This window comes from Benincasa hispida, chromosome 6, assembly GCF_027475165.1.
Source record: "Benincasa hispida cultivar pf3 chromosome 6, pf3_genome.v1.1, whole genome shotgun sequence".
Lineage (NCBI taxonomy): Eukaryota > Viridiplantae > Streptophyta > Magnoliopsida > Cucurbitales > Cucurbitaceae > Benincasa > Benincasa hispida.
The window spans coordinates 27982865-28007036 of NC_143483.1; the positions used below are offsets into that span (position 1 = coordinate 27982865).

Below are 24172 nucleotides of genomic sequence, written 5' to 3' on the forward strand. Positions count from 1 at the left end.
TTTAAGTATCTCAAAAGCCCGTGAAGGAAGTTATCAAGAAGAAGGCCAAAAGTCACCTTGGCATAAGAGTGTGAAGTCTTTTCATCTCCCTTTTCAGAAGATCTCGAATGTGTCAGAGGGAGCAGAAGAGTTCCCTCTCTTTTTACAGCAAAAGAAACTTTTAATTTAGCCGGTTGGTGAACTTGTAGATAAAGAATCTGAACAGTCACATTTATTGAGGAAAGAGAAGGAACCACTGGAATTAATGCTTATCGAATCCCCCCTTGTTCAGCAGAAAAGTAAAAAAAAACGGCTCTCCCTCATTTAATAGGAGCCGTCGCACTCTCTCTCTTCCATTTGAAAATTTAAGCTTCATCAATTCAGTTACAGCAGGGGAAAATTCATCAAAGATCTTCGACTTTGAAGACGTTTCTGCAGCCAATCCCTCTTCAGTCAGCCCTACACAAGTCACACCCCTTCAACATCAAAAAGAAGATATTGACTTAGTCTCCAGCAATTTCTCAAAAAGGCTCACATCTTTTCATACCGTACCCCAATCATTTTGTGCAAAGGAATAAATCAGTTACCAAGTCGTGGTCCTCCATCTCTAATTCGGATTTAATTGAGGACTATTGCATAAGGCTACAATTCCCAGACTTCAAATCAAAAAGGTCAGATAATTGTTCTTTTATTCGGCTTCCTTTAAATCAGCCATCTTCCAAAGTTTCAGACCCAAATTCCTCTCTTTTGCAAGATTCTCCATTCCATGGATTCTTTCATGACTTCGAAAATACATCAATAACAAGTGCAAGCAGTGAAGAAATTGAAAAAGACATTCAGGAAGTTGAACAAAATTCAGCAGAAGACCTTTTTGGTAGTGGGGATGCTTTAAAGTTTCTCTTCCAAACAGAGGAAGATTAGGGGATTGAAAATAAGAGTTCCCTGTTTTCAACAGCAATTAACAAAGACTGCATACCTCAGGAGCTCAATTCTCTAATTGAAAAATGTGAACTTACTTTTGGTTAATCATCTGTCCGGAGCTCATTAAACCTTAATAGCAATGTGAAGATCATCTCATGGAACATCAGAGGACTTGGTAATAGAAATAAAAGATTGGCAATCAAAAGACTCTTGAAAAAAATAAACCCTGACATAGTTCTTCTCCAAGAAACAAAAAAACACAACTTTGATCTACCTTTTATTAAAAGCTTATGGAGCTCTAAAGAAGTAGGCTTGGCTTTTGTGGAAGCTTCGGGTAGGGTAGGAGGTATTCTATCTATGTGGGATGAAGCCAAAATTTCAGTTTCAGAGATTTCAAAAGCATCATACTCTTTGACCTTAAAATGTCAAACAATTTGTAGAAAAAGCTGCTGGATAACAAATGTGTATGGTCCGAATTGCTACAGAGAAAGGGACAGCCTTTGGACTGAATTGTCTTTCATATTAGAATCTTGTGATAAGCCATGGTGTCTCGGAGGGGACTTTAATTGCTTCCGAAGAAGACAAGAAAGATTTCCAATAGGAAGATCTACAAGAGAAATAACAAAATTCAATAAGTTTATTCGAGAGTCAAACTTAATTGAAATTCGTATGTCCAATGGAAAATTCTCTTGGTCAAGAGAAGGAGTATTGCCATCAAGATCCCTCATCGACAGATTTTTTGTTTCTCAAAATTGGGATGAGTTCTTTGAAAATTCAAGAGTGTCAAGACAAGCTCGAACCATTTTCGATCATTTTCCTCTTCTTTTTGAAGCTGGTGCTTTTGAGTGGGGTCCCTCCCCTTTTAGATTCTGTAATAGTTGGCTAAAAAATAAGGAATGCTGTCGGATAATTGAAAATTCTTTGTTGATAAAAGGGCAGCAAGATTGGGCTGGTTTTGCTTTATATTCCAGATTAAGAAGAGTAAAACAGAGTGTTAAAAAATGGCTGGCAGAGCATGAAAAAACCCAAAAAATCAGAGAAGAAACCCTGATGAAAGAAATCAATGAAAAAGACCTCCAAGCCAACAGCCTTGAGAACTTTTCAGTAGAAAAAGATGTTAGATTATCTTTAAAGGCTGATCTAATATCTCTTTACCAAATAGAAGAAAGAGATCTGATCCAAAAAAGCAAACTGAATTGGATACTTTTGGGAGATGAGAATACTTCTTTTTTTCATCGTTTCCTTGCAGCTAAAAAAAGGAAGAATCTTATTGCTGAATTATTCAACGATCAAGGATTGCCAACCAAATCTTTCAGAGAGATTGAAACTATCGTATTGGATTTCTTCTCCAATTTATACACAAAGGACTCAGGTACTCATTTAGTTCCTTTAAATATGGCTTGGTCAAAGTCTCAACTGAAGATAACACTCATTTGATTGCAAAATTCATCATAGCAGAAATTAAAAGTGCTATTCAAGCCTTAGGTAAAAATAAGGCTCTGGACCAGATGGCTTCACAGTGGAGTTTATTCTTCATTTCTGGAATTTGTTGAAGGATGATTTTAAAGATGTCTTCGAGGAATTCTACCTCAACGGTAAACTCAACTCTTGTATAAAGGAGAATTTCATTTGCTTAATTCAAAAGGAGGAAGCAGTAAGGATCAGAGACTTTCGACCTATAAGCCTTTCTACTATTATTTATAAGATAATAGCTAAGGTGCTTGCGGAAAGGCTCAAGGTGATCATGCCAAGCTTAATAAATTCCACTCAAAGTGCCTTTATCAAAGGAAGACAAATCCTGGGCCCAATTCTTATAGCCAATGAGGCTGTTGAGGAGTATAGAGCTAAAAAGAAGCAAGGTTGGATACTAAAACTTGGTTTGGAAAAAACTTTTGATAGAGTTGATTGGGAGTTTCTTGAAAAAGTTCTCCATGAAAAAGGCTTCCACTCAAAGTGGATATCTTGGATTATGGGCTGTATATCCAATCCTAAATTCTCCATATTCATCAATGGAAGGCCTAGAGGAAGAATAATGGCATCAAGAGGAATTAGACAAGGAGACCCTCTTTCTCCTTTTCTTTTCCTTTTAGTAAGTGAAGTACTTTCAGCCTTGGTCAATAGAATTCATGAAAAAGGTTTGTATGAAGGTTTTGTGGTAGGAAAGGATAATATCCATATTTCAATTCTCCAATTTGCAGACGACACCCCTCTTATTTTGTAGAAACGATGATGGAATGTTAGAGATTCTCTGGAAAACTCTTACATTATATGAATGGTGCTCCGGGCAGAAAATAAATTGGGAAAAGTCAGCCATATGTGGAATTAATATTGAAGACTCCAAGCAAGAAGCCGTGGCATCAAGGTTAGGTTGTAAATCTTTACAGCTGCCTTTTTTATACTTAGGTCTTCCTTTGGTCGGTTATCCAAAGAAATTAGACTTTTGGCAGTCGGTGTTAGACAAGTTTTAAGGTAAACTCGATAAATGGAGAAGGTACAACCTCTCAAGAGGTGGTAGGGCAACTATATGCAATTCAGTGCTTTCAAATCTACCGAGCTTTTATGTCTTCCTTCTTAATGCCAAAAATGGTCATTTCTTCTATGGAAAGAATCATGAGAAATTTCTTTTGAGAAGGACATAAAGGAGGAAAACTAAATCATGTGGTAAATTGGGAGATTGTATAAAAAAAAAGTTGAAGATGGGGACTGGCACTAGGAGGTTTAAAAAACAGAAATTTGGCCCTTCTTGCCAAATGAGGGTGCCGTTTTTCCATGAGAATTCTTCTCTGTGGACACAAGTTATAAAGAGTATTCATGGCAGAAGTTTTGGTGATTGGCACACTTGGGAAAGTCTTTTTGTAGTCTTCGAAGTCCTTGGAGTCCTCAAATTGGGAAATGGTAGCAGAATTGCCTTCTGGCACGACTCTTGGGCTGGTAATTCACCCCTTAAACTCAGTTTTCCCTCTTTATTTAGAGCTGCCTCTATCCAAAATGGATCTGTTTTGGATAATTGGGATTCTCGAACCCTATCTTGGTCTTTACCCTTCAGAAGAATGTTAAAAGATGAAGAAATACCAGACTTTCAGACTCTGTTTCTCTTGATTTCCAATCTAAAGCCCTCTCTTAGACCTGACCATCGTTCTTGGTCCTTAGAAGCAAGTGGTTTATTCACGGTAAAATCTATGTCTAACCATCTTGCCTTGGCCTCACCTATTGACACCCACCTTTTAAAAGCTTTGTGGAAGACCAATAGCCCCTCGAAGAGTGAATATTACAGTCTGGATCTTGCTGTTTGGATCCTTAAATAGCGCATCAGTTTTGCAACACAAGTTGCCCTCCCATTTTATTTCTCTGAATCAATGTGTTTTATGTAAATCAGTAGGGGAAGACTTGCAACACTTGTTCTTTGACTGCTTCTTCGCAAGAAATTGTTGGTTAGTCCTTTTAAATCCTTCAACATCAGCTGGGTGTTCGACTTTACTTGTAAATAGAATGTTCAGCAGTTATTCACTGGTCCTATCCTCAAAAAAGCCCCAAATCTGATTTGGTGCAATGCAGTAAAAGCAATATTAGTTGAAATTTGGTTCGAAAGAAATCAAAGAATCTTTCAGGATAAAGAACACACTTGGTTCTTCCGCTATGAGGCCGCTAAACTTAATGCTTGTCAATGGTGTTCTCTTTCAAAGCACTTTGAAGCTCACTCACTTCAAGATTTATGTTTGAATTGGCCAGCATTCATCTTCCCAGTTTGATTAAGTTTCAAGGAGAAGGATCATTACTACCCAAATTTGAAGACTAAGTAGCTAGGTTTATTTTATGATTCTCTTGTTTTCCCTCTTGGTTTGTAATTTGGCCATCAAAAGAGGGCGTTTTTTCTGTTTTTTCAATTCTCCTGTAAGGTTTATATTTTCCGTCTTTGTCTGAGTTCTATGGATATGATGAGGATGCTAAGGGGGTGTCAACCTAGTTGAGATGCCCGGGTGCGTCTCCTGATCCTGTATCTTGTATCGACCCTATTCAAGTACACATCTCTTGTACTTTCTTTTTATGAATTAATAAAAAGTTTGTTTTCCTTTCAAAGAAAAAAAAAAGAAACAACATTGGATGAAGAGGATTAGGTAGATACTGGAAAATGACAGCGAAAATGAGGATGAAACTGTTAGTTATGATGATGACTTTATGGAAAATTCTAGTAGTGATCATGATAATGATATAGTGGGTATTTAGCAGCTCATTCAAAGAGAACGTTATCCAAATCTTGATCTTGAGAGGTCCTATGATGAAACCACACGCTAATTTACTTTAGTCTAATGTGGAAAGCATTGCTCGCTGAAATTTGGTTCGAAAGGAACCAAAGGGTTTTTCATGAAAAATCACTATCATGGATTGATCAATATGAAGTTGCAAGACTAAATGCATCCCCACCTGGTGTTCTCTCTCCAAGCTATTTACAAGTTTTTCGTGCAAGATATTTGTTTAAAATGAGGATTGTTCTTAATTTTAATCACATTTTGGCATTTGTCGAAGATGTGTGGCTGAGGATTAATAGGAGTAAATGCTTTTTTACGGGGCTAAATTGTGAGATTAAGAAGTTGGAGAGGTGGGTTGAAGTTGTGGGATGTGAAGTTGATAGCCTTCCTTCCTCTTACCTAGGCCTTTCCGTTGGGACTAACCTCAAATCCTTATGTTTCTGGAGTCTGGTGGTGGATAAAGCGAGGAAAATATTGGCTTCTTGGAAAAAGTTACTTTTCTAAAGCTGGTAGGCTTACCTTTATTTCTTCCGTTCTTTGTCCTTTCTAAGTGGCGGCCCTATTTATTACTTCTCCTTTTTAGAGCTCCAAGTAAGGTTTGTAAGAGCTTAGGGAAGCTTATGCACAATTTCCTTTGGGGGGGGGTTGTTGAGTGTAAAGGAATTGTGACCGTTGACCACTGATAAACTCGAGGGTCACAATTTTAAGAAAAAAAATCTTGAAAGGAGGTCAAAAAAGCATTGGGGTTGTAATGAGTGGGTGGGTGGGGGATAAATGAAAGGGAAATCACATAAAGGAGTTGCTAATTAATGAGGTGTAAATCAGTGAGCAAGAGCTCGTCAAAGTTGCTAATTAGTGGGTGGGTGGGGGTGAGTGTAAAGGGTTGTGACCGTTGACCACTGATAAGCTCGAGAGTCACAATTTTAAGAAAAAGTTCTTGAGAGGAGGTCGAGAAAGCATAGGGTTGTAATGAGTGGGTGGGTGGGGGATAAATGAAAGGGAAATCACATAAAGGAGTTGCTAATTAATGAGGTGGAAATCAAAGTTGCTAATGTGTGTTGGGGGGGGGGGGGGAATTGTGACAGTTGACCACCGATAAACTCGAGGGTCACAATTTTAAGAAAAAAATTCTTGAAAGGAGGTCAAAAAGCATAGGGTTGTAATGAGTGGGTGGGTGGGGGATAAATGAAAGGGAAATCACATAAAGGAGTTGCTAATTAATGAGGTGGAAATCAGTGAGCAAGAGCTCGTCAAAGTTGCTAATTACTGGGTGGGGTGAGTGTAAAGGAATTGTGACTGTTGACCACCGATAAGCTCGAGGGTCACAATTTTAAGAAAAAGTTCTTGAAAGGAGGTCGAGAAAGCATAGGGTTGTAATGAGTGGGTGGGTGGGGGATAAATGAAAGGGAAATCACATAAAGGAGTTGCTAATTAATGAGGTGGAAATCAGTGAGCGAGGGGACATCTATTGAATAGTCAAGGATGGTTGATTTTACTCCAAAAATCAGTGGCATTGAGAAGCAGCGTAGCATTAAATGCTGCAACATTATTGTTATTATTATTATTAATAGAATCAGACATTGTTCATTGAAAAGCTACCATAAGATACAAAATCAGCTGAGAACGTGAACACTAGGAGCTTGAGAAATCAACAAAGTAAAATCTCGAAGAAGCTCGGTTAAGTGTTTACTCAAGATTATTCTCCTCTTTGCAATTTTCAAGCCTATGTCTCTAGTTCTTATGCCATTAGTTTTATTACAATCAGAAAGTTGTATAACCAACTCTGGCTCCAAACGCCCCCTTAGAGTTTAAATTCTCTTTTCATTTGTTATATTCTTATCCAAAAAAATAAAAATGACAATGTTATCTTTTTGTTGATTGCTCTCTCTCTCTTGGTGTACGATGTAGGTTATATTAGCACATCTATCAATGATGGTCCAGGATGTCTAATGTTGCGATGTCCAGATCCATCTTGTGGTGCTGCTGTTGGTCAAGATATGATAAATTTATTAGCTTCTGATGATGACAAAAAGAAGTACTTCCGTTATTTTGTTCGATCCTATGTTGAAGACAATAGGAAGGTATTTGCAATTTGAACTCTTATGCTTACAAATGTATATATTTTTTTTATTGTAATACACATGAATAACTTAAATAATGATAAGAGTCACGCATGGAAATTTAGAATGTTCCATGGTTCATTTGAGGAATATACGTCCGTTTCTTATTAAAAAAAAAGAAAAGAAAAGAAAAAGACAATGCAAGTTTACTTTGCATCTGAATGTAGAACTAAAAAAAAATCAATATCAATATATAGCTAAAAGGTGTATCGATGTAAATCTGTCTGTGTATGTAGTGTTTTCATGCGTTTTACTTCTGTTGTATCTGAACAATACACTGTATAAGTTACATGTAGTAGCAACCAAACATTGCATACGGAACAACATACTGCACATGTTACATGCAATAACAACAACCAAACAGCTCACAGTGGAAAACTGATGGAACCAAGCATCGAAATGAAAATCTCCAAGAATCCTCAAAGAATTGATCTCCAAGAACAGAAGATTTAACCCTCTGTTTATTAATTCTTCACTAACTTTTTTATGATCTTTATTTGTTCTTATGTACTTTTTTTTCTCTCTATCCTTTAGAATTGCATTGTTTTGTGATTTCTTTGTATTTTGGAGTATTAGCCTCCTTTCATTTTCTTAATGAAAACTGTGGTATTCTTTTCAAAAAAAAAAAAAAAAAAGTTAGAAGTTGTTTGTGAAGAGGATTAAGTTAATTTTAGGTCATTCCTAGGTTGATCACTTTTACCAACTTTTTAACAAGAAACTTCTCAGTGATATAATGAAAAAAATAGAAGTTTAAGGGTGATATAATAAAAAGGAATAAAAGTAAAGGGTGATATAATGAAAAGAAATAAAAGTTTTGGATCGAAAAAGAAATAAGATACGGAACAATTAACTGTCCGTTCAGCCTCCACTCTTTTCAGTCTCTGGCCTCCACGTTTCCATTCATCACCCTTCTAGTCACGCCTACGTTCTCTCCCTCCCCAAAACCTCCACCGCAAACCCTTACTGCCCGATACCTCACCCACCCTCCATTCACCTTCCAGCCTTTGTTGTCCATCTTAGACTTCTCCACCTTTCAACCTTAGATTTTACTGCAACCCTTACAGCCCTCTTCGGCCATGGCTTTGGTCATCGTTTTGGTATCCTTCGTGCTGCTTCTGCATTTAAGATGTCATTGAACACTTCGGAGGAAATTAGTTGTATTTGAAACTCTTATTTTTGGATAAAGTGTGAGAAGAGCGTGTTTTCAATTGACAATTCAAGTAATAATAAGACGATTTACCTTTCGATCTCCCATTTGGGTTTGTTTGAACTATCCTCGGTAGAGTTGTTACAGTATCTGGTTAATGTGTTCCTCTCCATAAAAGATGGAGGCACTCTGGATTCATTCATTTGGCTATGTTAAATTGTTCAATGAAAGATATTTTGAGTCTGCTATTTGGCCTCTGCTGGTTGTAGGAAAAATCTGCATGTTCCAGTTGGTTACTTGAAGAAAGATTGGATGGTTTTTTGGGAGATAATTAGAGATTTTTTGGGGCAAAGTGGAATCTTATTTGTTGTCCTCCTCTCGGTTCGGTGTTGGTGAGTCGTTAGCTCTAGCTCTCTCAGATGATTTGAAGATGTCTAGAAACTTTTAGGTCGTTACACAACTGCCTGACTTTGATTCCTTTTGTTGGGTTAGGGAAGTGATGCAGTAGGATTATGATAGATAAGTTAGGGTATTATGGTCAAATCCTTAATTGATTAGGATTGAGATTAGTTTCCATGATTGATTAGAATTAGGATTAGTTTCCTTGGTTTATTAGGATTAGGATTAGTTTCTTTGACTAATTAGGATTAGGATTAGTTTCTTTGATTAATTAAAATTAGGATTAGTTTCCTTTCCCATTCTCTATAAATAGAGAGATTGTCTTCTTGTATTGGCAACTTTCGATTCATAATAAAGACTTTGATTTTATTATTAGAGATTTCTCTTCTTTTATCTCCCTAGGCTACATCAATTTGGTATCAGAGCAGCTGTTTGGGGCAATGTTGATTGCCGTCGTTGGAGGATTGGGAAACTCTTGGCGATGTTGATTGCAAGAGGGAGCTTTGTGAACTGTGCTCATTGTTGAAAAGTCCACATCTATATAGGGGGAACCCTTTAAATTTTAGAAAAGAAAGAAGATACTGAGATTTTTTTTTTCAAGAATTTGCAAGAATAGGTTATTACCGATCAAGGAAGACGACAAAGAAAAAAAGTTAGCAATTGGTATAGGCAAGAAAGTTAAATTTCCTCCCAAAAGCAATGTTGGATCTATGATTCAAGTGATTCAGAAGAAGAATTCCAACATAATAATTTTGCCTTTGCTCAATTTTCTCAAAGAACCAATCATTATCCACATTTGAAATTTGATTATAGTGATTCTAGCGATTCCGATGAAGATTCTAATGCAATTTGGAACAGAATAACAAGACGATGTTATCAACAAAGAGCCTGACGATCCAATCAAACCGGTTCTCAAGAAATCGACGTAAGAATTGGGAGTTAGATGATTCAGAGTGTGAAAGCAATTATTATCACCAATATCAAAGAACACCCATGAATCATTCCAACACAAATTTGGAGGTCAAAACATTTTCAAGAAAATAGAAATATTCAAATTAAAACATCTATCAAGAGGACTTTCAAAAGAGAGAATGAAATTCGGGCTCTTTTGGAAAAAATTCAAGAAAGACATAATTATAATCTTTAAGATTTTTCAAGAAAGCATCAAGAATCACATTTAGTCACTCAAGAAGATCAAGAACTCGTCCGAATGGGTTGTGAAATTGTGCAAAAAGTGAATGAAGTAGAAGAAAAGAAAAAAATAATTGAAGATGAGTTCAATAAGAAAGGCAGAAAGATTGAAGAGGAGTTTGCGTTGGAGGAAGAAAAAAATGATGAGACTAACACAGAGGTTGCTCAATTGAAACCAGATGATGAGGAACTATTAATCGATGAAATCATCGAAGAAGGTGTTGAAGAAGATGAAGCCATTGCAAAGAATATGTCCATTTGGTCAGATTAATTAACTGAGCCACACAACTAACCACAATTACCTCCACTGCAAGAGAATAGAGTAGAAATTAGCCTTGACCACCAAGAAAGACAACAAGAGAACCAACAACACCTATGGTATGCAAAAAATGTCCAAGATTTATCAAGAATCGTTCAAGCACAACCAAGATCAAGGTTATATCAAAGGAAATATTGGGAGGATGTGAATTCTTGAAGTGTGGAAGAAAAAGATACTCATGAGCAACCTAATTTGAAGAAAATTGAAAATCTTTTTCCTCCCTTTCTTGAGGAGTCTGCATATACTTTAACAACAAAGGATTTTTTGAATAACTTAATTCTTGGGTTCATTGATGCTAGTATTGATAGAAATAATTTTCCCTTTCAAAAATCAAATAGTCGATATATTGGCGTGACTCATGAAAATTGGTTGTTATTGGTGTCCGGTGTTCAGAAATGTGTCCGTTATCTTCACTTTCGTGTTAAAACTCGAGGATGAGTTTTTTTTTTTGGGAGGGATAGAATGATGGAGTGGGATTAGGATACGTTAGGGTATTATGGTCAATCCTTAATTGATTAGGATTGAGATTAGTTTCCATGATTGATTAGAATTAGGATTAGTTTCCTTGGTTTATTAGGATTAGGATTAGTTTCTTTGACTAATTAGAATTAGAATTAGTTTATTTTCCGATTCTCTATAAATAGAGAGATTTGTCTTCTTGTATTGGCAACTTTTGATTCATAATAAAGACTTTAATTTTATTATTGGAGATTTCTCTTCTTTTATCTCCTAAACTACATAGGAAGATAAGGAAATATTGGCTATGAACTTCAACAATTTGTTTGTTGTTTCTAGATCGTTAGCCTACTATTTTTGGAAGGATATTTGCCTAGCTTTGGAAGACTATTTTTAGTCTAAAGTTCAAATCAATCCATTCATGGTTGATAATGCATCAATGAAACTTGATGATATGAAATTCGATAAAAAATGGTGGGAAATTGGTTCCTTGCATTTGAAAGTTAAAAATTGGTCTTACTAAGCACATTCTCATTCGAAGTTTATCATGAGTTATGGAGGTTGGCTTTCGATAAAAAACTCACCTTTGCCTTTTTGGACTCGTCTTACTTTTGAAGCCATTGGGGAAAACAGGGGTTTGGTTAGTATTTTTTCTCAAACATTGATTTTCTTGGATTGCTCTGAGGCCTGTATTGAAGTTAAAAGAAATTTGTGTGGTTTTCTCCCTGCTGAATTTTTTTTGAAAGGGAAACAAGTCTTTTTATTCATAAAAAGAAAGTACAGGAGTTGTGTACTTGAATCACAAAGACAAGGAATTAAGGATCAGGAGGCGCACCCGGACATCTCAACTAGGTTGACACCCCCTTGGCGCCCTCATCATATCCAAACCAACTAACTCAATGAACAAAGTTAAAAGGAAACCTTACAATGAAACTAATAGAAACTAAATACAATAATGGTAATTTTCACCTTAGATTCCCAGCTGAAATTGAAGTCAAAGATCAGACTAATGGTCATTTTCACCTTAGATTTCGTGATATTTCTCTCTTAGATCCTCCAAATATCCTTCAATTTGAGTTATATTTCGAAGATTTTTCTAACTCTTTGGATATTTGCAAGATTGATTGGAGTTAAGAGTGATGGAGGTGTATTTGAGGTAACTAATTTTGTTGAAGAGGGTGTTCCCATACAGTCAGACAAGGAAATTGGTTTTATTTCAGCTCCATATGAGGTGAATCAGCTTCCCTTTGGGAGTATTAATTGTCCTTTGGAAATCTCATTTAGCACTCCACAGTCCCTTGACTTAAAGGGCGATAATGAGGATTTGAACATCGGAAGATCTTCATTTCCTTATTATCTTCTTTCTTACAACTAGAAAAAGAAGCAGTCATCGATAAAGAAACATTTAGAGTTCAATTCATATGATGTGGAGGAGTCCTATACACGTCACCTATTATGGTAGACAATTCACATCCTTTGCCTCTTGGTTCCAATTTCAGCCAATCAATCATTAAAATCTCAAGATCAGATATTTCTTTTGTTAAAGAAGTTTATAGCCATCCATCTTCTAAAGACAATATTTTTTGTTATGATTTGATGGAGATTCATATGTTAGTATAAGCAGTGAGGATATCATGGACTCTCTAATACAAGATGATTTTGTTGAGGAGAATTCAGAGGTTTACTTTGCAGATGGTTTTGATACCTTGTTTTAGAACGATGAAAATGTTTATTTATTTAGATTAAAGTTTATTTCATGGCCCTTCGTGGAAAATGGATAGCCCATCTTGACGAAGAACTAGATAGAATTTAGAAGGAGAAGCTTCTATGCAAATGAAGTACCTAAAGCACAAGATTGAATTTTTTCAGCTAACACTTGTTGGAGCTTTTGGATTTCTACTCCGAATTCTGTGGCGAACTCGACGATATTTCTCTTCCTTAATGAGAGTGACCTTGTTCTAAGTTGTCAAAGTTGGTGGATGGATTCTTACTTCTCCAAGCTCCTTTGGGCCATTGTCTCCTATTTTGGCCTCATCACATGATTGTTAGTTTTCATAAATTGTGTCAAAGCTTCTTTACGTCACTCTCTTTCCATACTTTTTTGCAGACTTCTCTATTCAAGACATTTGTTTAAATTGGTAAGCATTTATTTTCTTCTTCTTCTTCTATCAATTAGTTTTTAATTTACTCTTGCCATGCTCTTGGAGCTTCATATTTCGTTGTTACCTATCTTGTATTTTGAACATTAGACTCATTTCATTAATTCAATGAAATGTCTTGTTTCTGTTTAATAAAAAAAGAAAAAAAATGGTGAAAATGTTCGAGTAGAATTGTCATCCATAATTCCTACCAAATTCTGCAGATGAAATCAATTCCACCTTATTATCCTTCAGTTAAATTTTAGCTTGGTGGTTTAGTACAAGAATTGAAATTATTGTGGAATTCTCGTGTTTTGTGATCAAGCCTTACGTTTTTCCTTAAGAAGTTGCGTTTTTACCTAGTAGTTGCAAGCTTGGAAGTGACAATTTAGAAGTTGGTTTGCTTTGTGGTTTGAACCTCACACTTTTGGTCTTAATGGACTTCTTACCTTGTTTGCTCTTTGGTCTTCTGTTGGCTATTACTTTAAAGTTTGTGTTCTCTAGCTTTGGTTTCCTTTCTAGAGCTGGTTTGTTAAGTTTTAAGTGTTTGTGCTTTTTGATGTCTTCTCCAATGTGTGTATCTCAGTAGTATTTCTTCTTCTTTTGTTTTTCTCAGTTTTTCCATTCTCTTGAAGGTTAATGTTACTTTTTAGCATTGATCTCTTTTCATTCTACTAAAAGATGGAAGAAGAAAACACAAGATTTACGTGGAAAACCCTAGTACAGGGAGAAAAAACCATGATAGAAAGACATTTTTATTATTTTCAACTTACACACATACAAGAGAGAATAGAGATATAAATAGGCTTTAGAAAGCTCTAATACAGAAAAGGAAAAAACTAGGGCAAACTAAAAATACTAAAATGCCCTTAGGGCTAAATACATAAATAGCCCCTTATTTTCAACACTCCCTCTCAGGTTGGGACGTAGATGTCAATTAGACCCAACTTGCTAACACAAGAATCAAAGCTTTGCCTGAGTAATCCTTTGGTGAGAATATCTGCAACTTGTTGACTAGAAGGGATGTAAGGAATACAAATACTGCCATTGTCCAGTTTTTCTTTGATAAAGTGTCTATCGATCTCCACATGTTTTGTTCTATCATGTTGCCCAGGATTGTTGGCTATACTTATAGCTGCCTTGTTATCACAATAGAGCTTCATAGGTCGATCACTGTCTTGGTGAAGATCAGACAGAATTTTCTTCAACTAGATTTCTTCACAAATTCCCAGACTCATAGCTCTATATTCTGCTTCAGCACTGTTTCTAGCAACAACACCTTGCTTCTTACTTATCCAAGTAACAATGTTACCCCACAAATGTACAGTACCCAGAGGTAGATTTTCTGTCTAACAGATCCTACCCAATCAGAGTCGGTGTAAGTCTCAATACATTTTTTGTCAGTTTTCCTAAACATCAGACCTTTACCTGGAGTTGTTTTCAAGTATCTCAAAATTCGATTCACAGCTTCCATATGTCTCTCATAGGGTTCCTGCATAAACTGACTAAGCACACTAGTAGCGTAGGATATATCTGGTCTAGTGAGAGATAAGTAGATTAGTTTTCCCACTAGACGCTGGTATCTTTCTTTATCAACATGAACTTTGTCAACAGAATCTCGTAGCTTAACATTGAATTCTACGAGAGTGTCGACAGGTCTTACATCCAGTCATACCTGTTTCTTTCAACAAATCAAGAGTGTATTTTCTTTGAGAGATAAAAATTCCTTCTCTTGATCCCGCCACCTCCATTCCAAGGAAATACCTTAGACTCCTAAGGTCCTTAATCTCAAATTCATTAGCCATTTTCTTTTTAAGCCTGATAATCTCAATGGCATCATCTTCTGACAAAATAATATTATCTATGTACACAATTAGAACAACAATTTTCCCTGATTTTGACCTTTTTGTGAACAAAGTGTGATCAGAGTACCCCCGAGTAAAACCTTGGGACTTAACAAAGGTAGTAAACCTATCAAACCAAGCTCTTGGAGACTGTTTCAAACCATACAAAGACTTCCTGAGTTTACAAACCTGATGGTCAAATTGAGCTTCAAAACCAGGAGGGCTTATATAAACCTCTTCTTCTAATTTACCATTCAGAAAAACATTTTTCACATCAAGTTGATGGAGAGGTCAGTCTTTGTTAATTGCCACAGGAAGTAGGACTCGAACTATATTTAGCTTCGCTACAGGAGAGAAAGTTTCTGAGTAGTCTATTTCATAGGTCTATGCAAACCCTTTAGTTATCAATCTGGCCTTGTACCTGTCAAGAGTTCCATCAGGCTTATACTTTATAGTGAACACCCATTTACACCCAACTGGTTCATGCCTTTAGGAAGAACAACACGATCCCACGTATTATTTTTTTCAAGAGCTCCTATTTCTTCCATGACCGCAACCTTCCATTCAGGAACTTTGATGGCCATATGTATGTTGTTTGGTATCGTTACTGTATCCAGGTTAGTAGTGAATGCTCTAAACTCAGAAGACAAATTACTGTAAGATAGAAAGCTATGCATGGGATATTTAGTGCATGACCTGGTGTCCTTTCTCAAAGCAATGGGTATATCAAGAGAGGCATCATAACCCCTTGTTTTGCTTGACCCCTCATCAGTAAGAGGACGGTGGTCACACTCAGTCTCCTAAGGCAAAGTTTCACCCTCCAGTGTTTCTCCTATTGACTCATCACTGCCTGTAACTTTGTCATTCTCTGGAATTATCATATCGGCTCTGTCACTTTCAACCACATCACAAATATCAGCCTCAACACATACATCAGTATTATCAGGAATAGAAGTACCTTGAGCTGGTGCTGGTTCCGATTCATGGACCGGAGTCGGTGGAGCAACAGGTGGCACTATTTCCTTTCTGAGATTCTTAGTATATTATCCATGGGACTTGTTTAGTAGGTAGAACAATATCATCTATCTGTACCCAAGATGGGTTCGGGAAGAAGATCAGTAGGAACCATAGATGTGATGGGTTCGGGAAGAAGATTAGTGGGAACCGTAGATATGGACTGGTTAGTCTTTTCACTAGTATTCTCTCCCTGAAGAGGACTAATAGGGAAGAAAGGTTTATCCTCAAGGAACGTTACATCCATAGAAACAAAATACTTCCGTGAGGATGGATGGAAGCACTTATAACCTCGTTGGTGAAGAGGATACCCAACGAAGACACATTTCTGAGCACGAGGGGTAAATTTAGTGCGATTGACCATGACTATGGATAAAGGCAGTGCATCCAAACACCTGAAGAGGAACATCAGGAATAAGATATGTTGTTGAGTATGACTCTTTAAAGCATTCAAGAGAAATTTGGAATTGAAGAACACGGGAAGGCATCTGATTGATAAGATGGGCTGCAATCAGAACATCATCTCCCCATCAGTAAGAGGAGAGAGAAGTAGAAAGCATGAGAGACCGTGCAACTTCAATAAGGTGACAATTTTTCCGTTTAACCACCCAATTTTGTTGAGGGGTATAGCACATGAGCTTTGATGGACAATGCCTTTAGAAGTCAGAAACTCATGGAAGGTATTGTTAAAGAACTCACAACCATTATCACTACGAAGGATGACAATTTTAGTGTTAAACTGAGTCTCCACTGTAGTATAAAATTGTTGGAATATCGATGGTATCTCGATTTATGAGTGAGAAGAAACACCCATATAAGACGAGTGTGATCATCAATAAATGTCACAAACTAATGTTTCCTGGAGGAAGTAGTGATGTTGGAAAGGCCCCAAACATCACTATGAATAAGGGTAAGTGGCTGGGAAGGTTTGTAAGGTTGGGATGGAAAGGTGGCTCGATGTTGTTTTGCACGAATACACACATCATAAGACAAAGAAGAGATATCGACATTATGAAAATAAATGAAGAAATAAATACTTCATATATTGAAAGTTCAGGTGACCAAGACGAAAGTGCCATAACATATAATCTTTTTCCGAAGTTGAAAAATAAGAAGACAATAAACCAGTCCTATAACTATTCCTAGAGGAAACATCATCATTAAGAAAATAGAGTCCTTTATTGTGTCAGGCAGTGCCAATCGTCGTCCCTGAGCTCAAGTCCTGAAAGAAAACATTGGGTGAGAAAGCAACTTGATAGTTCAGATCTCTAGTTATCTTACTAATAGATAGTAAATTGTAAGATATCTTAGGAACATACAACACATTCTGTAAAGTTAAACCCTTAAAAGGAGAAAGATGATCCTCTCCTGCAATATGAGCAAAAGACCCATCTGCAATCTGAATTTTCTCATTACTAGTGCTATTATCCACGGTTTTTTACCATTAATACTTATAAGGCATAAGGACTGAGAAGTACCTGATTGGGAAATAACACCGACCCTAATAGCACCAGGGTCATTCTGGTTATTTACCTAAGATTGAGACTATGAAGCACCATTTGTAGAATCACTCATAAGTGCTCGACTAGAGTTTGACTTGTCGTTTGAAGAACGATGTTTGCTATTTGGAGGTGGACCATGTAACTTCCAACACTGATCCTTTGTATGCCAAGGTTTCTTGCAATGTTCACAAACTGGAGGCGAGTTTCTATTTTGCTTGTCACCATCAAACTCAGATGATTTTAAACTAAATGTAGCAGAATCAGTGGTAGAAACAATAAGGTTGTTCATAGCACTTGATCTATCTTCCTCTAAACAAACCTCACAGCATACTTTCATAAGTGAAGGTATCGGTCTCTGTCCCAGTATTCGACTGCTCACTGCATCAAACTTGAAATTCAGACCAGCAAGAAAGTCATAAACGCGATCAACTTCCTCAATTTTTGAATATTGAACTCCGCCACACGGATAATCCCGACAACTTCACGACATAGATCCATCTCCTGTCAGATTAGAGACAGTTTATTCAAATAGGAAGTAACATCCATTGTTCCTTGTTTGCACTCATGAACCTATTTATGCAAAATGTATAAGCAGGACACATTTTACCTCTTGAAGTACAATTTTTGTACTGCATCCCAGATATCCCAAGCAGTTGCAGCATACAGTAAAGGTTTTCCTATATGTGGTTCCATACTGTTAACCAACAAAGATCAAAGCAAGGAATCTTCTCCTTTCCAAATGCGCTCTTGAGGATCTCCTGGTCTAGGTCTTAGTATCTCACCAGTTAGATACCTAAACTTGTGATGCCCCTCGGCGGTCATTTTGATGGACTAAGACCAAGAGAAATAATTTTGACCATTCAACTCCTTCCCTGCAATGAAACCTGTAGAATTTTCCATAGATCCAGACTAAACAATTGTTGTAGGTAAAGTAGGAAAGGTGGTTACTGGATTCTCTGAATACATCGGTAGACCAGAAGATAAATCCTAATTTACGGGATTTGATTGAAGGTTTGTGGTAGTCCCAAGAGCTGCTTCAAGGGCGGTAATCTATTGTTGAAGGTTACTAATTGTTGTTGAACCACCATTGGAGACAAACCCATCGAACTCGAAGCGCCATGGCTGGCTGGTGCATATTGAGGGAGGCTCGTAGGCGGCTGCACGTGACTGACCGTAGTTGATGTGGGATACGCAGTGTCACAATTGCAGACTTTCGTGTACGGGACAGGCGATTGTGCGACACTTGCTCTAATCCGGCGAGCAAGTTAGCCATATAAAAATCGAAAGTTGCAGACAACGTTGGTATATGATGTAGCCTCCACTCATGTTTTGAGAGAAAATAGTTTTATAAAACGTGAGAGAGGAAAAGCATTGAAAACAACATTAAAGAATGCATTGAAGACTGCTAGTTGCAAGAAAGCTTAGATTGCAAAGAGTACATCAATACATCGGTCGGGGAGTTGACTAGTGGGTCTCTCCCATAGTGTATTCTGAACAATTTCTAAAATGCCTAGCTAGCGTATCAAAAGTAGCGAGCAGTCACTGGCAAAAAAAAACAATTTGAAATCAAAACAACTTGCTAAACTAATTACAAGATTCAAAGATGGGATGGTTGAGGATGGTTTAGACATGCGGCCATGGGCTAACATTACCCTGGACGAGCATGCCCAAGACACGCAGCACCAGTAGGCGGCAGCACGGAACCAGACGACAACATAGGTGCTAGATGTGGTAGGGGCGGCGTGGAACGGGACGACATCATCAGCGTGGAGGCAATAGCGGCAACCCGGGCGACGGCAGAATCGGTGTTGGACCAAGATGAAGGGACTGAAGATAACGGTCGATGGCAGCACTCGTTTCGGCAGTGGTGGAGTCACCGGCTGAGATCGTCTGGACCAATGGTTGATTTTCGTCAATGACGGCTAGGGTTTCGTCACCACGCTGTGATACCATGTTAAAAGATGGAAGAAGAAAATACAAGATTTACGTGGAAAACCCTAGTACAGGGAGAAAAAATCACGATAGAAAGATAATATATCACGATAGAAAGATACTTTATTATTTTCAACTTACACACATACAAGAGAGAACAGAGATATAAATAGGCTCTAGAAAGCCCTAATACAGAAAAGGAAAAAAATTACGGCAAATTAAAAATACTAAAATGCCCTTAGGACTAAATACATAAACAACTCCTTATTTTCAACACATTCTATGACTGAAAATTTATGTTTCCTTTTCCAAAAAAAAAAAAAAAAAAAAACCTTCTGAAATACTGTGAAATTCCCCTAGCAAAGACAGGTTGACAATATCCGACATTTCCATATTTGACAAAGCTCGATGGAAGGAACCCCAATGAAAGAAAGGACAAGGGTTGAGACAAATCAACCAATAAACGAGAAAAGAAAGAGCAAAGGGGTCTATCTCCCAATCACATATCCTCCTGGAGAAAAGTGAAAAGTGCCCCTCCCATCTTCGACTGGTTCATGTTTCTCTCCTTGTGTGCGCTGTATCCTCCTTTCGAGTGTGTTATTCCAGCTGTGTTCTTTTTTTTTTTTTTTTTTTGGTTTAAAAATTAATTAATTTGTTTAATTTTCCTCTCTCCTTTAGGATTTGGTATCTTTGAACTTTTTTCTCTGCTTTCATCCATCAATGAGAAGGTTTTTTCTTGTTAAAAAAAACAACTAAAATGGTTAACCATTCTAATGAAAACTACAAAATAGTTGCTAATCTAATTATGCTACATCAAGAACTGTCCATGTAGACAAAAAAGATGAGAAAAAATCTTTTTCTAACTTCTGTATCAACTATTGCATGAATGTTATGAAACAATTGGCAGGCATTTTCCTCGATAGTAAATTTCTGGAAGTATCAAAACCAGCTCTCTGCATATATGTGTGTGTATATATTTAAATCATGCATTGAATTTCAAGATGAGCTCTTCTTCTTGCATTTATCTGATTTAGAAATCTTTAATTTCGAAAGCATAAAAAAATGTTTAAGAAGATTATCATAAATTATTTCTGTTTTTTGTAGACCAAATGGTGCCCCGCTCCAGGATGTGATTATGCTGTAGATTTTATAGTTGGAAGTGGAAGCTATGATGTAACTTGCAGATGCTCCTATAGCTTTTGCTGGAATGTGAGTCAGCTCCACGCTGTTTATTAACTAGATTGCTTATTCATATCTACCCTTAATTTTTTTCCATCCTTGTGAAAATGATAACGCCTTTTTTTTTTCTTTTTTTTTTTTTGGTTTGTTAATCCCTTATTTTTTGGGAACATTTTCATGAACATGAGATGTTCAAAAAGGGGGGAGGGTATAAAAGTTGCTCTGGACCTAACCAAGGAATAAGAAATTTTTTGAACTCAGCAATTATAAATGAGATTAGATAATTACGAAAGTCTATTCAAATTAGGCATAGTTAATATATCAATTCTAATACTGAATATTAATATTAATTGTAATAAATAAATTTATTTGTCAATTGTTATAAAAATCTACTTAAATATAAATGTATTGTCTTTTTGCATATATTTAAAAATCTATATGTATATATTTGTTTGTCTTATCACACTTTTGAAATTTAACATCAAGAATCTAAACAATGGAGTCTAACGAAGTATAAAGATACTTCTAACCGTAAAGTAAATTAAAAATAAAAGATTGATGGTTGTTGTAATTTGTAACAGTGTTTTAGTAAATAATGCTTAATTTTTAATATTGTACTTATCACCTATATTTATCATTATTTCTTAATTTCAGAATATTCTTATGGTTAAATTACTTTATTCACAAATGGGCTTCTATGAGGAAAAGTATGATCTCTCTCTCGTCTATGGAGGATCAATAGAAAAGGAACTTGTAGTTTTCTTTTGCTAGCAGTACGCTGAACCTGTGGGTCAGAGGTCTACTTTTGACAATATGGATGGATCCCCCCTGCAAAAGTAGTGGAAGAGTGCCTTGAATCCCCATTTGAAGAAGAGAAGATAAACAAGGCGGTGGTTAGCTTTGGGAATTTGAAGTCGCCTGGTCCAGACAGTATAGCCAATCAGTTATATGAAAAAGCCTGGAACATTTTGAAATCTGACTTAGTAAAGGCATTGCAAGATTCTTAGAAAATGAAATCATCCGAATGATACCTATATCTTCTAATCCCCAAGAAATTGAAGGGAAATAGAGTCGCTGAATATAGACCCCATCAGCTTGGTTTCTTCTCTTTACTAAGTAATTGTAAAGAGTCGTCGTTCCCTTACATTGATGATCTGCAGGCTATCATTGTGGATGGTAGGCACATCTTAGATGAAAAATTCATGGCTTTTGAGGTAGTGGGGCAGTGTGTGAGAAGAAAAGAAAAGAATATCTGTTATTTGTTTTTAATAATAAATGGAACTGTTATTGAGAAAAATGAAAGAATATAAGGCATCCAAAAGACCAAGTTCACATAAGGAAACCCAACTGAAAAAAGGGGCTAATAATTATAAAACACATTCGTCACTAATGCCGAAAGAGAAACATATAACCGACAAGGGACCAAACATCGCTAGAGTCTCCTCTTCATCTCCCTAAAAGGAAAGGATTCCTGTGTAAGCTTGACTATGAAAAAGCATGTGACAAAGTTGATTGGTCTTATTCTGATGCTACTCTAGAACATAAGGGCTTTTGTGAAAGCAGCATTTTCAAGGCGAAGAAAAAGGAAAAAAAAGAAATGATAGTACAATGTTTTGAATAGAAAAAAGGACAATCGAAAAAAATTAAGGGAAGGAGGGTCGGGTGCAGAAGAAGAAGTTGGAAGAAGAGATAAAAGAAAAGTAGAAAGATCTGTGCAACATTTCCTAGAAGCATTACAAATCGTTAGCTGCAAGTATTAAAGGAAATGGTGAATTTGATACAAAAGTTTGTACATTCTGAAGAAAGTGAAGGTATTTCTTTGATCTCTTGTGCACGGTGGGCTAAACAGCCACGAAAAACTTTAACAAATGTAAAGATTGGGTGCTTTCTTTTATTTTCTTTATACATTTGTTTTGAAGAGGGCGAGTTTTTAGATCACTTATCTCTCCATTGTTCTTTTGTCTTGGAGGGGTGAGCCATCGAGAGAACAGAGCATCAGTATTGAAATGGTGTTATTATTCCGTTGCAGGCATAGAACAAATTGATTCCTCTCTCTTCTTTCGATCTGTCAAAGTAGTTTACAGTTTTGATGAGGAAGGAGTTGTTACTTTCGTTTCTTTTTTCCTTTCTGCCTAATCATGCTGAGGACTGGCTTATTGAGGTGCCAAGTGGCTGGTACTTGAAAGGAGAATCAATTTTGTGGTATTGCATGGCTAGAGTACTTTTGTGAGGCATTTTGTTGGAGATGAAGGAAAGAGCGTTTCAATATTTTACTTAGAGGGAAAGCTGGAGTTACAGGAAGGCTCTCCAACATGTTTGGATCATGGACAAATGATGGTTACAAGGAACCTTTGATTTAAGAGCCCAAGAAATCAGAAAGAGAATGTGGTCCCAAAAACCTCTTTTGGCATTCTCTATCTTTGAAGATTGCTTATTTCCTTCCACTCTGTCCGCAAAAATGTTGTACAAGCATTAAACCACAAAATCATTGTGTGCCGGTTGAATTTCTGCCCTGCACAAGTTGTGCTATGCTGTACATGCACTAAAAACCAAAAACACAGCCTTGTCAATGATTATTTTGACATACAGTCAATCAATTTAAAATATGTTTTTTTTTTCCTTCAAACCAAACGAAATATGAAATTTAGTATAAAATCAAATAAAATTAAAGAAAAAAGGAAAGACAGAGACACCATATGCAATGCACATGCTAAAATAGGAGTAGAGATTTTTGCGATTTTCTGGGAAAGGAGCTTCATGTTTCCTGGGTTTTTGATGAACTGATGATACTAATGTTATGTCGACATGGTCTGACAGGTAGAGCAGAAATAATTGGAACGAATGCTGTTAAGAATCTGCTTAGACTATTTAGTTAGAAAGAAGTAATGGAGCATGCAATGTCAACAATAGAGATATTGGGAGGTTTTGGATTTGGCTAAGTTTCATTGTTCATCTTGGTCTTCATTGGCTAAATATTTCGTAATCTAAGTTCTACAATGTACTAAGATTGGGTTAGTCTCTTTTTTTCTTTGTTACTTTTGTTTTCTCTGTGGGAATGTGTGGGTTTTGGTATCTTATCTTGGAACTTTTTCATTCATCAACGTGATGACGTGTAGTTATTAGAAAAATTATTTGTAAATTTCATTCTAAATCATTATCACAAAATATGATCTTTTGCAGTGTACTGAGGAAGCTCATCGTCCTGTTGATTGTGTCACTGTAGCTAGATGGATATTGAAGAATAGTGCTGAGTCAGAAAATATGAACTGGTATGTAATTGGTTCTTAACAATTTAGATATACAGCACTGTTCAATTTTGCAATTAACTGGGGCTATTGAAAAACTTCACGAACGTAGTAATACATTGAAGAATGTTATTGATGAAAAAAAAAAAAGGAAAAATACATATGGATATGGTTGAGACCATTTCATCGATATTTTTAAATGAGGTGTCATATTTGTTACATCTTCTCATCTTCTCAATGTTAACATTTTTCTTCAGGGTGTTAAGGAGTCTTGTGATGTTGGTTGGAGTCTTTTCTACTTAAATACTCCCTTTTGGGCTATTGCGTGAAATATTATTATCACGATATCCTTTACCTTTTATTCTCATTTGTTCTAGCTATTTCTCATAATTTCTTTTTGGGGAAGACAAGTTCATAAATGACTATCCACTTGGAGAAGGTTCTTTTTTGAAGGAGAGGATGATTAGTCTGATCCAGTCACTTACCAAGTGGGATCCCTAGCTACCTCTTCTCTTTGCTTGGAATTCTTATTCCAGTGT

The 24172-nt window shown here is 36.5% G+C and overlaps 1 protein-coding gene across 3 annotated transcripts in view; it reads left to right on the forward strand.

The window, feature by feature from the left end:
- LOC120079772 (putative E3 ubiquitin-protein ligase ARI8) overlaps positions 1 to 24172 on the forward strand; it is a 63068-nt gene that overhangs the window by 17494 nt on the left and 21402 nt on the right. For all 3 annotated transcript variants that reach the window (XM_039034149.2, XM_039034151.2, XM_039034150.2), the window contains exons 5-7: positions 7056 to 7228; positions 20314 to 20418; positions 23569 to 23657. In XM_039034149.2, the coding sequence (XP_038890077.2) occupies positions 7056 to 7228; positions 20314 to 20418; positions 23569 to 23657 (367 nt within the window). The remainder of the gene's footprint in view (positions 1 to 7055; positions 7229 to 20313; positions 20419 to 23568; positions 23658 to 24172) is intronic.